Source organism: Lolium perenne, chromosome 2, assembly GCF_019359855.2.
Source record: "Lolium perenne isolate Kyuss_39 chromosome 2, Kyuss_2.0, whole genome shotgun sequence".
NCBI classification, from domain to species: domain Eukaryota; kingdom Viridiplantae; phylum Streptophyta; class Magnoliopsida; order Poales; family Poaceae; genus Lolium; species Lolium perenne.
The window spans coordinates 217,454,446-217,471,456 of NC_067245.2; the positions used below are offsets into that span (position 1 = coordinate 217,454,446).

Below are 17,011 nucleotides of genomic sequence, written 5' to 3' on the forward strand. Positions count from 1 at the left end.
TCTTCATATTGTGAAGAACTTTAGAATTACAAGAATGGATCCATAAAAAACTTGTGAACAACTTTATAAAAACAGTAGCAAATCTGAAGAACTTTAGAGGGACACAAATGGATCCACACATCAGTTGTGAAGAACTTTATAACAGCAGCAAGGATTTGTAACCGCGAATTTGATAAAATGTAGAACCTTTTTTCAAAACAGAATCATCAATCTTGAATTCTTAGTACCCCTTTGTTTGGGCTTAAATTCTTGATTCTTAGATTCTAGCTGTTGTAGAATTAGAATCTGAAACAAACAGCTCCTATAATACTCAGATTGTGTAGAATTGATTCTAGAAATATACACATAGAGAACCATAATCCCAGAATCAGCAAAATAGGTGATTTCCGAGCAAAATTATAGATTTCTTAGAATGTACAGACCGTGTTTTGATAGATTGCATGAGATTGTTTAGAATGTACAGACCGTGTTTTGATAGATTGCATGAGACTCTTGTGCAAAATTATGGTTTGACGTCAACAAGGAACATGAGCTCAGAGGAGTGCTTGGGTATGTTCTTGTGGATAGTTGGTGGTCCTCAATCCGTTAGCCAAGTGGAGAATCGGTTCAAGCGGTCAATCGAGGTAATACACAGGAAATTCAACCATGTCCTAGAGTGCTTGAACAAGATGGTTGTAGATACTATTAAGCCAAAAGATCCGGACTTCAGAGATGTGCATGAAAGGCTTCGAGATTCTAGATTTTCTCCTCACTTTGATGATTGCATTGGTGCAATTGATGGGTCTCATATCCCTGTGGTTGTTCCAGCTGATGGGATAGTGAACCATGTTGGTCGGCATGGGTATCCAACACAGAATATCATGGCAGTGTGCGACTTTGATATGAGATTCACCTCTGTAGTTGCGGGATGGCCAGGTTCGGCACATGACACAAGGATATTTAAGGACACTTTGGTGAAGTATGCAGCCAAGTTTCCACACCCGCCGAAAGGTAACATTACAATACTATATTACATAACAATACACGTGATGTTTTTTCAGGTAGGTACTATCTTGTTGATTCGGGTTATCCAAATTGTGAGGGGTATCTAGCTCCATACAAGTCGACAAAATACCATGTGCCAGAATTTATCCATGGTGACCCCCCCCCCCCCAATGGTAAAAAGGAAATCTTTAACCATGCTCATTCGTTGCTACGCAATGTCATTGAGCGTGCATTTTGTGTGTTAAAGATGAAGTGGCGTATTTTATTGCATATGGCATCTTTACATACATTTTACATTAATTACGGTCCGTAAAGCTGTCCAAACAGCAAAGTAAACAAACACACAGATTCTGATTCTCAGATCCCACAGCAGGGTAAACAAACAGACTGCTTCTGATTCCATAAATCAAGAATCACAGCTGATTCTCAGGAATCAGGATTGATAGCAGAATCTCAGAATCCAAAGCCCAAACAAAGGGGGCCTTAATGCAATGGACAGTGGGAGATATGGTCCGACGCCATGACGTCCTGACGAAATGCGCGTCCGGTTTTGATAAACTTTTGGTCCTATATCTAAAACATACACATACAACAAAGTTAGATTAGAACACAAGATGGATAACACACGGATCCGCCAAATATTAATGTAGCCTTGTGAGTTGTGACGATGAAACCCAAAACCGAAATGTCATTTCTTAGACGCCCGTTTATTTCTTGGACATTCGCATACACACATTGAGTTCCAAAAGTGGGAGACAGCCAAAACATGTTTTTTTTTTCGATTAGGGAGTACATACAGGATTGCTAAACCCAAAAATTAATTCCTTCCCCCTTGTTACATTTCCGACCAGCATCACATCAAGGGCCACCGATCGACTGTCATCGATCATCATTTTACACCGTCCACGAGGCAGACCTCTTGAGCACGGGATTCATGGCCTTGTCCTCCTCGAGCGAGATCATGCCCAGGTGGGACGGGTCCTCCAGCATCATCTTGGCCACCAGGTACCCCGCGATGGACCACGTCTGGTGCTTCCTCGCCTGCTTCCCCACGTACCGCCCGAGCTTGCCGTCGTAGTACTCCGGCCAGCCGTCCTTCCCCAGCCTCGCCTCTGCCAGGTCGATCGCCCGCCTCGCGATCTTGAGCCGCCCGGTCTTGATGCACGCCGCCGTCAGGAGCCAGATCAGCACTGCACAAATTAAACAGTGAAGAAGTTAATCGCGGTACTGAAACCGATCGAGCTTCGAGAATACTGCCTAGCTTACCTGGCCATGATCCTCCGTTGTGGTAGCTCCACCTGGTGTTCTTGGGGTCGCATCCGGTGACGTTCTGCCACTCGTGTCCCTCGATGGTCGGGTAGCAGATCTTGAGCGGCATCTCGCCGATGAGGTCCTCCCAGCGCTCCTCGATGAGGTCCATGATGGCGCCGGCCTGCTCTGGCGTGGCGAGCGACGCGAGGATGGCGACGCAGTTGCCCAGCGCGAACCACCGGAAGTCCATCCTGGCGGGGCTGACGTTGCCGACGAAGTATCCGCCGCGGGAGGGCATGAAGTCGAAGAGCCAGTCCGGGATGGACTCCGGGATGACGTTGAACTTGTTGACGGCGGTGTGGGAGTACTCCTCCGTCTTGAAGCGGTAGATGACGTTGAGCTGCTGGAAGTCGAGCCAGAAGTAGGTCCGCATGTGGTAGCTCAGCGCGTGCAGCCGCGTCACGATCCGCTCCATGATGTCGTCGTCCTGCTTGCCGTTCCCTTCCGCCGCCGGCTTCAGCAGCAGCAGCGCGCACCGCAGTGACATGAAGAAGAGGGCTTGGATCTCGATCGGGTACCCGTACACGCCCTGCACAGCACGATTTCCCCATCCATCCCACGATAGCAATCAGCCATTATCATGCCCATTTAATTCAGCTAGCTGCGTCGACAATGACACGAGCAGATCATTACCATCCTGCGGTCGATCATGCAGCAGCCGTCGGCGCAGAGGAGGGTGGGGAAGGTGTCGAACCCCTCGGCGAGGCACTGGTTCATGATGAGCCGGATGCCCTTCTGGCACTCGGGCGTCTCGGCGAGGGTGAGGTCGCCGGTGGACTTGGTGTAGGCGCGGAGCAGGATGATCCACCAGAACCCGGAGTCCGCCGGCGCCACGCGCCCGATGGCGCTCTCGCCGAAGTCCGCCGCCAGGGTGTCCACCCCACGCTTCGGGTCCTTGAGCACCTTGAAGCTCGCCGGCATGGCGCCCTCGCCCAGCTTGAACCGGTCGATCCGCTTCTCCCACCCCTGCAACAGCAGCGTCTTCAGCAGGAAGTTCTTCACGATGTCCGGCTCCCCGTTCATCAGGAACGCCAGCGCGCTCGGCACAAAATCCCGCACGAACACCTGCACACACAAAAAATCCAGAAAAATATTAGTAATAGCAATACTAGCTAGTACAATCCAAGAAGCAACTTTTGCAGCAGGAGACATGCCAAACAGTTGTCGTGAGAGAGAACTGGTCAAAGAATCATCAGGTACTACATGCGTACTGCATGTTGCTACTATGTCGTTACCTGGTCGTAGTTGAGGACTTCGTCGGAGGAGCTGTCGACGGCGGCGATGGTGCCGAGTGGCTCCCCACGGAAGCAGACGAGCGAGCGGCGGAGGGCCTCCCAGGCCTCGGCGACCAGGAGCTGGGGCTCGAAGGAGAGCCGCGTGGAGGAGGCCGGCGTGCCGGTGAGCGAGCGGAGGCCGCCGCCCGGCGAGTACATGCTCTCGTAGCTGTCCATGTACCCGCCGCGGCTGTCCATGGCGGAGAGGTAGAGGTCGCCGAGCGAGCGGTCGTCGAAGGAGCGCTGCCGCTCCACGTTGATCCGCGGGCGGTGGTTCAGCAGCCGCGACAGGTCGAAGTCGTCCGAGTCCGCTATGGACGCGTGCGACGGCGTGGTCGGCGTCGGCATCGGCCCCGCTCCGCCTCCCGGCGCTTCCATCTCGCACACCGCCGCGGTCGCCGTGGCTGCTGCACGCGCGTCAAGAATACACTCCCGATGATAGAGAAGAGAAGCGGCCGCGCGCGCAGCGAACGAAAAGCCAATACGGCGGCGAGTAAAGGTGGGAGGCAACCAAAAGGGACGCTGGAATGATGCAGGTGACTGATATAGGAGCTCTCTCGCCGGAGTTGGGTTCCTGGGCGGTGCTACTATGCTGCTGCTGCTCGGCTCGAGCTCCGGACTGGTTTACATATAGGATTCCTGGGAATGACGTGTGGGGACGGGAAGCGCGGTGGCCCACGTGGCGGGGACCTGTGGGTATTGGCGTTCGGATTTTGTGGGGGCGTGTGCTGACTTGGCATGATGACCATGCGGGACTGTGGTTCGCCGGGTGCGTGCTTGGGGAATTGGGGAAGTGCTCGGTTGTCAGGGCCTACGAGTGATGAGCGATGACCAAGTGCTGACCCCTCCTCTCAACGATTTTCAGTTTGGAGGGTTTTGAGTTTCTGAACCAAATTTCAGGAAGAAAATCCTATACGACCCTGGGTCGTTCGCTCCCATGGTTGGACCAAGTTTTGCGTTTGACACGTGGTGAAAAGGAATCTCAAAGCACCTAGCCCCTTCCTCCCCGATTCCAGTTAGGGCATCTCCAGCGGCGCGTCGCGACGCAAAGGGATGCTGAGCGACCGTTTTCGTCCGTCATGACCGAAAATACGTCTGGGCCCTCCTACAGCGGGGCGACGTAAAGTGACCGGGCCATCCACGGCGACGCAAACCTAACCCAAATATGCGCCTCAGATGCGTCTCTGCGAACGTTGCGCGGACGCCGAAAGTGTCCGCTCGCGTCTGGCGGACGTTTCGTCGGGCCTGCCTAGCAGCGACCCTGCGTCGATGCATCTTCTCAGGCGCGCCAGCGAATGGCGCCGCTGCGTCGCTTCGGCAGTCTGCGCCACGTTAATGGCGGTGCCTCGGCTGCCGAGCGGCCGCCGCCCACCTCCGCCAACGAAGTTGATGGCGACGGCACGCGTCCCGCGGCCGTCTCCTGCCTCCGGCCTATATAAAGAGGACGCGATTTCTTCTTCTTCATCCACTCCTCCAAGCAAACCCTAGCCGCCACAAGCTCCACCGTAGCGCCGCCTAGCTCTTCCTGCGATGCAGCCAAGACTGTGTTACTGTTTGTCCTAGTAACTCTGTTTTGGACATGTAGTAACACAAGACTGTGTTACCAAAGGTATGTCCTGCTGTAGTGAATCCTGTGTGAATATAAATCCAGTTGCAATGGAACCTCCACCACACTCATACCACAACAAGGAGGTCAAGGACGACAGCGACGACTACGTCGCGGTCGTCTTCCAGAAATGGCAGCTGGCCATAGCGGAGGGCCGCAAGTTTGAGTACCCGGACAACATGACGGACGACGAGATCGCGAAGCTCGGCGTCCTCGTCTCCGAGAACGACCGACCTGTGCAGCCGCCGCTGCCCCGGTACGCCACCGGCTTCATGTCTCCGGCCGTGTCGGAGGATGAAGCCCTACGACTGGCGCTACAGGACTCGGCCACGCCACAACCGCCGCCGTACAACCCCTGAGCGCCTCCACCGCCGCCACATCCCTGGGCGCCTCCACCTCCGCCACAGCCCTGGGCGCCTCCACCTCTGCCACAGCCACAACCCTGGGCGCCTCCACCTCCGGCACGCCGCAACCCTGGGCACCTCCACCTCCAGCACCGCCGGCGCGCCCGGCGTACGTTCGACCGGTTCCAAACTAGCCGTGGGTGGTACCGGAGCTCATCGTGCTCGACAACGATGAGGAGAAGCAGTAGGCGCAGGCGTTTAGGGTTTATTTCCATGTATTCAACCATGTAAATTATGTTTTCATGTTATAGAAAAATGGAAATTCGAGCAAAAAATGCGTCGTGCCGTTGGAGCCACCCAACGACGCAAACGGACGCGCGGTCGATTTTGACCATTTCGGCCGACGCAAACGGACGCGCATGAACATTTTCGGACGCTGAAATGCGTTGCGCCGCTGGAGATGCCCTTAGTAGCTGTGTTTTGGGGAATTACAAACCATATGCATTGAGATTCGTTTTTACCAGGTGTCAGACGGAGGACTTGGTCCAGCCATGGAAGCATACGACCCAGCCACCAAGGGTCGTATAGGATTTTCTTCCCAAATTTCACTCTCTTTTAGCATGATCGTTGGACCGAATTTTCCGGGCGTGCCTTGTATTTGAAAAGAAAATGAGTAGTACTCCCTTCACTTTGATACAGATCCTAATATTTGAAATCTCGAGCTACTTTTGTAGTATTATTCTCTTGATCTTACCTTGTTCGGTTATTTCAGTGTTGTCTATTGCTCCGCCCCGTTGCAACATGCAATGCACAATTTCATTACATGAATTTTCTGATGTTCATCAGTGATCGATCCTATATAGCGTATATATTCATCAGTTATGCAAGATTGGGTTATCATCTATTCATCTTTGCCCACTTAGCCTCAGATGTATAGTTTTTTTCTTTCTTCCCACTTCATGACCGGCTTTTTGTTCGATGTTGATTTTGGTTTTATGTGCGCCCTTTGGTTCTACAAATACTTTTCTAGTTTATTTTATAGTAATGGTTCCGGTCGGACTTGTGGCCCGCCGTAGTTTTCCAACAAAAAAAATATATACTATTATCTTGGGATGGATTTCTGTTATGAATGTGACTTGACTTGTGTAACTATTATTGTTTTAGAAATTTATGACAAAAACTCGTATTTGAATTATTGTAGACTAAATTAAATGTAGGTGCATGTGATCCGATAGATACGAGCACCATTTGTAGGAGAATCTACAGTTTACGCACTGGTATAGTATTTGTGCTATCCTAGTGATGCCACATATGTCAGATGATTGATGGTGTATAAAAGAGAGAGAGAGAGAAAAACGTAATTTGCATTATCTTAACTACGGGGTGATCTATTCAAATTAAAGATAAGACAGTTATCTAAGAGTATATTGTTTGGCATGCCATCTTGTAATCATCATTATCTTGAAAAATTAGAAAACAACATATTGTTATATGTATAACATCATTAATGGCAAGATATTACACTGCTCCCTCGGGTTTATTGAGCAAACTATTATATTTATTTATCTAGATTTCTCCAGATGACGTGAAATGCATGCGAGAAAGACTATCTTATTTTAGGGTGCAGATAGTCACACTGCCATTCGATTAGGTCGAAACAGTTATTTATATTGAGATCATGAAAAGAGGTCAGAAAAAGGAAAAAAAAATAAAGCCGACCCTAGGCAGCCCGATCTCTAGGGTATCCAACGTAGCAAAGAAAATCATAGGCGTGAAAAGTGGTACAGGTGGTGCCCAATGAGTTTGGGAAGACTATCTTATCAACCATTGTTTGTTCCTTTTATTTGTACAATATAGACGAGCAAACCGACAATATATCAAGGTATTTACATTTTCATGGTAAGGGAACGACACTTGCATTTTCTTTCTTACACTCAACAAGACTTGCATGGATTATGGAGATCAATTCGTGTGACTCCTCTAGCTTAATTGTCACGCCATTGGAAAAATCAATCCATGTTAGGGTTTAGGGTCTCTGTCCGTGGCAGCTTCTCACACCTGCAAAACAATAATAGGTACCTCCATTTCAGTTCATAGTGCTTGCACATATTTCTAAGTTGTTAATTTGGCCAACGTTATATCAATTGTATAACATGAAAAAAAAATATCATGGACCGGGACAGAGGGAGTATTGTTTTGCAACCTAGAGACGTGCAAGCCATATGAACGGGACTGAGGGAGTATTGTTTTGCAGGTTGAAAGCATTTATCATGGCACGCCATAGGTACTAGCCTGGTTGCCATGGCATTCAACGACGGCTGCGGTTCTACAACTGGTAGAACAGATCTAGTTCCTTCACCTTGAAGAACACCGGATCTCCGCTTAAGCATCTTGCACAGTTGTTTATCTCTCTACGATTTAGCCCGCCAAGAACAAAATTTCAGCTTCAGGATAGTACTAGAACAGTTGCACTCAGAAAGTTGTTAGATATGAAGTTCTTTTGCTACGCTGTTAGATATGAATTGATATCAAAATACATGATCAGGCTGCGGCACCACATCACATTATTGCTCTCTTAGCTCTCGTTCATATATAATCGAACTAAATAATTGTCCACGAGTCACGGTCGTGTGGGTTCAGAGTGAATGAGGCGCACAGAAGAAAAGAAGGACCATGCCACCCCTGAATCATTGTTGAAAAAGAAACACAAATCATTTGGAAGAAGAAGCGGGCAGAATGATCTTGTTATCAGTCGTGCATTCCAATTAAATGTAGGACGACATAGATGGAGGTACAGATTCAGAGAATTGCAGATATGCAGCTGAGTCAAAAACACTTGCATACCATAGCACTTGGAGCTAGTGTTTTTATGCGCATAACGATAATGGTCTTACGTTCCAAAATCTTTATTTAACCGAGGAAGAATTAGATCAATATATAACGTGAGTATGTGATAAGAGCCAACGTTCATGCCTGGTACTGTTTTTCCAACATAGCGCTCAGAGTAATTTTTGTGCTAAAGCATACATTTTAAGTTTTTCATAACTTGTTAGAATATGACCAAGCTAGCAGTGTATAGAACAAAGTATGATTGGCCAAATTTACATCTCTTAATGCATGTGGAATCAGAGACTAGGAGAAAGTCGTTCATGTCCGGCTGTTCCGATTGTAACACACTGGATGCGAAGGAGCAATGTGACGCAGATGGCGTGCCGGAATTTTTGGTTAATCACTCGCAAACGGTGGCCACTGCCTGTGAAGATGTTTTGGGCTATTTATGGAAGGAAAAGCGACGCTTGCCGCGCTCTTGAGGATGAGACTCGCGCGGAGAGGTCCAATCGTTAACTCTTTGTCACTTCGGTTCGGCTGGGAACCTCGTTGCTGTTCACGCCTTGACGCAGCTGATAGAAAACAATGATGCACGTAGCGGCTGAAGCCACCCGTTTTTTTTACCCCACGAGGCTAAATATGATCATCTTGATTAACGACTCCCTCCATTCTAGTAATAAGATATCCTCGTTTTTCGTGCTTTTTTCAAGAAATACTCTAAATATAAAATTATTGGTATAAAATTAGCATTATTTAAAATTGTTTTTAGTACTAATTACGTACAATATAACCATGATTTTGTTTTTTTGCTTAATTTTCTCGGTCAAACTTCGTCGTGTGCGTCTTATTCATCGAATAGTATATATCTTCTCTCGTACAAGAACATGCAGCGACTCACCGAGGTTGGGGAATGGGGATAGATAACGATACAACACTAGAGTTAAGGAGCAAACGAGTATACTGTGAGGAAAGAAAATTTCAAAAGACGACCACAACTGCGGCTAGGGTTTTAAAAAACCACCACTTTACGTTAGGGTTTTAAATATCACCACTTCAGCGTTAACATGTAACATAAAGTGTTATAAACGCGCAAGCAAATAATGAATATGAAACAAGAAAACATATAGGGGGCACAAGATTTCTCTCGAACAAAGAGAGGTAAAATCCACGGGCGCTAGCCACCAAAATGTAGGGATTCGTTGCATAGAAAATAAAAAATTTCCTACCGCGAGAACGCAATCCAAGCCAAGATGCAATCTAGAAGACGGTAGCAACGAGGGGATGATCGAGACTCACCCTTGAAGATTTCCAAAGCCTACAAGATGAGGCTCTTGTTGCTGCGGTAGACGTTCACTTGCCGCTTGCAAAAGCGCGTAGAAGATCTTGATCACGGTGCCACAATCGGGCAGCACCTCCGTACTCGGTCACACGTTCGATGTTGATGAAGACGACGTCCTTCTCCCCGTTCCAGCGGGCAGCGGAAGTAGTAGCTTCTCCTTGAATCCGGCAGCACGACGGCGTGGTGGCGGTGGTGGTGGAGAACTCCGGTGGAGCTTCGCTAAGCGTGCGGGAGTGGTGGAGGAGAGAGGGGTGGCTAGGGTTTGGGAGAGGGGGGCGCCGGCCACTAGGGGGTGCGGCCACCTTGTGGTCTTGGGGTGGCCGGCCCCCTCCCCTTGGCCCCTCATTATATAGGTGGAACCCCCAAGTGTTGGACTACAAGTCTTCGAATAAGACCCCAACCCAAAACCTTCCATGTAGTAGGGAAACCTACCCAAGGTGGGAATCCCACTTGGGGTGGGATTCTGAAAGGACACGGATGTCGCCTAGAGGGGGGGTGAATAGGCGATTTAAAACTTTTACGAGATGGGCTTAACAAATGCGGAATAAAACTAGCGTTTACTTTGTCAAGCCCAAAGCCTATAAACTATGGTTCACCTATGTGCACCAACAACTTATTCTAAGCAATGGTTCACCTATGTGTACCAACAACTTATGCTAAGCAAGACAAGCAACTTATGTGATAGCACGATATATATATAACTTCAAGCACGATGGCTATCACAAAGTAAAGTGCATAAGTAAAGAGCTCGGGTATAGGAATAACCGAAGTGACGCGGAGACAACGATGTAGCCCGAAGTTCACACTCTTGCGAGTGCTACTCTCCGTTGGAGTGGTGTGGAGGACAAGTCACTCCAAATGCACGAGGGCCACCGTATTCTCCTCGAGAATTCCCACCAAAAGGGATGTCCTCGATCCACTATGGGACCTTAGGAAGGTCACCGAACCCGCACAAAGCTTGGGGCTATCTCCACAACTTAATTGGAGGCTTCCAACAAATTGCCACAAAGGCCTTGCCCTTGAAGATTCTCCACAACTTAATTGGAGTCCCCAAGAACACCACAAAGATGCCACAAAGGCCTTGCCCTTGAAGATTCTCCACAACTTAATTGGAGTCCCCAAGAACACCACAAAGATGCCACAAAGGCCTTGCCCTTGAAGATTCTCCACAACTTAATTGGAGTCCCCAAGAACACCACTAAGATGCCACAAAGGCCTAGAATCCGTCTAGGGTTCCAAGAACCCAAGAGTAACAACCTTCTTGCTTTCACCTCCATGAATCACCGTGGAGAACTCAAACCGATGCACCAAATGCAATGGCAAGAATACCACAAAGATGCTCAAGTCCTTCTCTCTCAAATTCCAACAAAGCTACAAAAGCTATTGGGGGAATAAGAGAGGAAGAACAAATAAGAGGAGGAACACCAAATTTCTCCAAGATCTAGATCTAGTGGATTCCCCTCACAAAGAGAGGGATTTGATTGGTAGGAATGTAGATCTAGATCTCCTCTCCCTTTTCCCTCAAAAAGATTCAAGAAGCATAGGATGAGTAGAGGGAAAGGGAAGCTCTCAAGGTCAACAATGGTGGAGAGCACAAAGGGGAAGAGGTAGCTGCCCAAGGAGGAAGAAGGGGGGCTTAAATACCCCCTCCCATCGAAATATGACCGTTTGGGTCAGCTCAGGCCGGATTTTCCGGGCCGGATATTTGCAAAATATCCGGGCCCCAAAAAACGGCTAAGGACATGAGAAAACTGCTCTCAGGATGGGGGCCGGACATTTGGCCGGATATTTGCCCGGATTTGTCCAAAAACCGGATTTTTCCGGGGGGCCGGATTATCCGCCCCAAACTTGGGCCGGAATATCCGCCCCCCTGAAAACTGGGAGAAACATCAAACTGAAACGGGCATAACTTTAGCATCCGGACTCCGATTTTGATGATCTTGGGCTTGTTTTAAAGCTAGGAACAAGCTCTACAAGATCATGCAGGAAACCATCATAGTCCAACAAGGGAGGATAGAAACAAATGATGAAAGGTTTGACCTATCTAAAAAAGACATACCGGTAAAACCTCCAATCTTGAAAATGCAACAAGTTGCCCGTGCAAAAACCATTCTTGATGAACTAGAGCTTGTCATGAGAATAAGCACAAGCTCTAAATCATCACATGGATAAGATCCAAATAATAACTAAGAAAGATGATGCAAGGATGCAAAGGTTTGAGCTCTCTCCGAACGATACGATCGAGTTACTCACTCGAGAGCCCTCTTGATAGTACGGCAACTAAACTATAAACCGGTCTCCAACTACACTATGAGACCGGTGAGAAAGAAACCCTATCAAGAGCAAACCTTATACTTGCGCATTCCACTTGAGCTTGATGACGACGATCTTGACCTCAACAAGATGGAACGCCTTTCTTGCTTGTGCTTGCTTGACGAAGTCTTGTAGATTGCTCCCCATAAACCACCATGGGAGAGCTTCTTCTTCGGCGCATCTTCACATAAACATGACCACCATGTGGATTGCTCCCCCATAATCCACCATGGGAGAGCTTCTTCTTCGGCGCATCTTCACATATCCATGATCACCATATGGATGGCAAGACTCAAGCAAAGGATCTCTTCGAGATGGCTCATCTTGAACTTGCACATCATTTCTTCATTCTTCATCATGTTGATGTCTTGAAGTAACTTGAGGGCTCACTTCATCTTCATCTTCAAGACATACTTGACACTTGATATCCTTCATCAATTTCTTCTTATTGCAACCTTGAAGCCAACATATGGTTCAAGAATTGCCTATGGACAACTCCTACAAATATAACTCAATGCAAACATTAGTCCATAGGGATTTTCATTAATTACCAAAACCACACATGGGGGCTCCATGCACTTTCAATCTCCCCCATTTTGGTAATTGATGACAATCTCTTTGAGAGGGTTTATATAAGGAATTTAAGTAACAAATAAGTTGAATCTATAGAGCAAACTCCCCCATAATATATGCATGTGTGAATGATCTTGACTTTCATTGCATATATTGGCATTCAAAGCCTAGTGGAGTTTCCTCTAAATATTCAACTATGCAAAGCAACAAGATGCAATGCAATAAAGGCACATGCTTAAGCACAAAGCAAAGACATAACCAAATTCCCTTAAACCCTCCAAACTTCTCCCCCATTGGCACCAATTGCCGAAATGGGTGAAAAATTTAGAAGGCCAATATAGTGAGAGTTCCTCCATAGCGTGTGCATTTCTCATAATTTGAGTGGAATCAAATGCACATATCCAATTACGAATATTCGGAAGGAATCACACCATAGATAGGATCAAAGATTGCAAAAAGATAACAAAGTCAAGAAGCTTCAACAAATGAAGCAAGCAACCAAATGAACCACAAAGAAGATACCAAAAGAAAGATAGATATTATGATAAGATCAAGAAGATTGCTCTAAATAATATGAGGAAGCTCCCCAAGGTTTGTGCACAAAACAAGACAATTTGCATTGGAGTATAAAGTGCACAAACATGGAATCATCACTCCTATAATATCATTCAAAAACAAAATATACCAAGTGAATCAAACTCTAATGATCACCAAAAGATAGTGCTCTAAATTAAATGAGGAAGCTCCCCAAGGTACATGCATAAATTAAAATGTTGTATTTGAATACAATAAGCATAACATGGAATCCTCACTCCCTCATTACCATTTAAAACACAAACATTTGGAATAGATCATAGATAGAGAAATAAGCTTAACACTTGCAACAAACAAATAGTTGAGCAACAAGTAAGAGGCACCATAATAAAAAGGCTCAACCAAGAGGATATGTGAAACGCATGATAAAGCATATTATAAGACTATTACAAGGATGAGCAAAAAGCATCATCATAGTCTTCAATGAATTATATTGCTTAGCATGACCAATCAACACGCAATAAATAAATAAGATATCAAAAGGAGATGTATCATCTCTTATGTGTATAAGTTTCTCTAAGTGGGCAATATCACAAAGATATTTATCCACAAAGAAACATGCACACATAAAATAGATACGCAAGAAAAATAGTATGATATTCAAGACGAAGTCATGCAATATACCAATAAGAATTTTTGCTTAATAGCATGGCCAAAGGCTCAATTTTATCTTATTTTACATTCATGAACTTCAACCACAAACAACTAAAATACATCACAAATATCAACAAGGGATAGAAGATAGTTGGGATGCATTTGAGAAAGGCAACAAGTATCACAAACGGGGATACCAAAAGAAGTAACTAAATTTGCACTTTCATCTATATTGCACATGTGAGAGCCTTGAGGAATTGATATGCAACAAAATTGCTAGATAGGCATAGTTGGGATGGATGAATCATGAGCATGATTTAAAATACTTCCCAACAAATGCACTCATCTCAAATTACTCACATTCACAATAAAGAGGTTTCATTAAGACTTTTGCAAGAAGCACAACATTTGCAAATCAAGAGATTCATGCCAAGATGCAACCATAAGGTTGGATACAAGAAAAGTATGCATGAGAAGATACTTGTTACCAAGATAGCATTGGTGTGGATGTAGTAGATATGTGTTCGTTGATCATCCTAGCTTGCCTCACGTTACCATTGAGTCACCACTTCTTTCCAAGAATGAGACAAGCATTCAATGCATATCCATTGTACCTAACACAAAGGTAAGTACAAAATGGTCCCCAAACTAATTGGGTCCGAAGTAGTTAGACACACTACAACATATAGGACAAACTCCACAATTCTATGTGCATATAGATATGGAATTGAATTTCATGCACATCTTAGTCAAATTAGGATTTGATGGAGTTTACCCTATATATTGGATCAAAGAAAGTGACACATGCCATAAGATATACATATATTAAATATGCATGCACAATACTTTCAAGAACCAAAGGAAGATACAATTTGGACAAAACACCAAATAAACCAAGAGACAATGGTTGTCCAAATTATATCAAAGAATCAAATCAACACAAGATTGACTCCAAAGACTTATCTCATTATAAGAAGCTAATTAAACCTAAGCACAAAGGAATGAGATAACCAACTCCCAAGAGAGCAAGGTTCCAACAAATAAACCAAACCCTCGACACTTTTTATGATGGCACAAAGTACCAAAAAGAAAATTTATGACTCCCAAAACCAAATTTTTGATAAAGATCAAGAGATGTTAAGCATTCTAACAAATATAGGAGAGCTCCCCCAAGATTAGTGCATTATCTAGGATTTTGCATATGAATACTAAATGCACAAAACTAGGATCATCACGCTACCTAAATCTACTAAAATGCTAAGAAAGTTTGAATAGACAAATTAGATCCATAAGATGCAAGGAAGACACATGGGAGTCAAAGCACAACACATTCATGGCCATAAATAAGACAATTTAAACACAAGAGCCAATGTAAATATGATCAATAAATTTCTACCCAATAATAGATTGCCAATTGTCCTAGGACAAGAGGTATTAGGAAATATTTTCCGGTGGTAGTTTGTAAGTATATGTAAGATCATTTTTACACCAAATAAAGCATATGGTAAAAGATAAGAGTTAACCAACATGCAAAGAGAGTTTCTTGATAGCTTCAATTAGTCATACCAACATGCAAAGCAATTAATAGTATTCATACCCACATGCAAAGCAATTAATAGTATTCATACCAACATGCAAAGCAATTAATAGCATTCATACCAACATGCAAAGCAATTAATAGTATGACTTGAAGCACATGGTTTTCCAAAAATGTATTGAGGGACACATTGTGAAAAACCATGCCAAGAAAAACTTTCACAAATAAGATCCACAAAGATATTAGCAATGAAGCCATTTAAGCAAATTGGAACTTGTTTGAGAAAACATGTCACATATGAGAGACAATTTACAATATCAATTCTATGTGACACAACCTCAAATGTTCACATTTCCTAGGCTTGTAATATGCACAAAGCTTATTACTCCCCCATAATGTGATAAGAAATTTATTTTCACAAGAGGCAAATAAGATCCAACTAGAGATATTAATGGACATTAGAATTTGAATTTCTCATGAAGATGACATACCACATAGAGACTAGATAATCTTGCAATATCAATTCTAAGTGATATTCCTCATGTACACACATTGTTAGGATTGTGAAATTCCTAAAGGCATATCACTCCCCGAAAATGTTATAGTCCATTAATCTCTCATAAGAGCCATATAAGATACAACAAGATGCAAAGAGGCTCCAACACAAGCACAAATACATGGTGTGCAACCTAACATACATAGACTTGATTTCTCAAGAAAAACAAGTAGGATGCACAACATATACAAACACATGTTAGGAACAAAACTAACACATGCAAAGGGGCGAGTAACTTTCAATATAAATGAGTTGAGCACATGTTACCGCAAGGAGGAACATTGGGTGTATGATAGAAGTAAGATAACCAAAAGACTTGGCTTGAGATAATATAAATGATGAAGATCCCTTAATTCTTCATGATGTAGCCAAGTCTCCAATGCCCTCCAACAAGCACCTATTGATCAAGTTTTGGATTGTTGGTCCCCAACTAAGTTGGGTCCTAAGAGGTTAGTCACAATAGGCTTGGCAACCCAAATGGTTCTTTTCTTGACACCACTTTGAGCACCAACAAATTTGGCAAACACATTGCCACCCTCATCCTTACGAAGAGAATAAATATCATCAACGGTGATAGAGTTGGATGAGGTACCAATAGTGCAAAAGGAGGAGATGTGGCCCTTCTCGCGGCATATGTAGCAAGTTCTTTTCTTCTCCTTCTTCTCACTAGATTTCTCCACAATGGGAGCATTGGCTTGATTCTTCTTGGGAAGTGACATTTCTTCAACTTGAGGTTGAATATGAGTTTGAGCTTGAGGCCGCTTCCCTTTTTGCTTCTTCTTCAAAGGGCAAGATCTAACATGGTGCCCTTCAATTTTGCACTTGAAGCAAACAATCTTGGCCGAGTCTTTGACTTGTACTTGGCCCTTGTTGTTGTTGTTGTTGTTGGACTTTTTCTTGTTGTTGAATTTGAATCCAAGTCCACTCTTGTCATTGGGGGATTGTTGCACACTTAACATCGTGTCAAGTTTGCATTTCCCTTCATGACTCTTTACCAAGTCGGTCTTCAAAGAGGTGACTTGGGCCTTGAGCTCTTTGATTTCCTCTACATGGTTAGTAACAACACAAGTACTTGAGGAGGTAGAACCTTCATTGTTAGAGCAACAAGGCAAGGAGGATAATTCATCACAAGATTTAGCAATATTATGAGTGGATGA

General features: G+C 44.9%; 2 protein-coding genes across 2 annotated transcripts; one reads left to right on the top strand and one right to left on the bottom strand.

The window, feature by feature from the left end:
• The first annotated feature begins 440 nt into the window (after positions 1-440).
• Positions 441-1,471, top strand: LOC127337256 (protein ALP1-like). Its single transcript, XM_071825594.1, has 3 exons — positions 441-990; positions 1,041-1,289; positions 1,404-1,471. Exons 1-3 carry the CDS (start codon positions 441-443, stop codon positions 1,469-1,471), a joined length of 867 nt encoding a protein of 288 aa, XP_071681695.1.
• A 172-nt stretch (positions 1,472-1,643) lies between these two features.
• LOC127334873 (cytosolic invertase 1) lies at positions 1,644-4,171 on the bottom strand. Its single transcript, XM_051361415.2, has 4 exons — positions 3,531-4,171; positions 2,929-3,360; positions 2,251-2,824; positions 1,644-2,174 (listed from the first exon to the last, which is right to left on the bottom strand). Exons 1-4 carry the CDS (start codon positions 3,945-3,947, stop codon positions 1,879-1,881), a joined length of 1,719 nt encoding a protein of 572 aa, XP_051217375.1. The 5' UTR covers positions 3,948-4,171; the 3' UTR covers positions 1,644-1,878.
• Between the last annotated feature and the right edge of the window lie 12,840 nt (positions 4,172-17,011).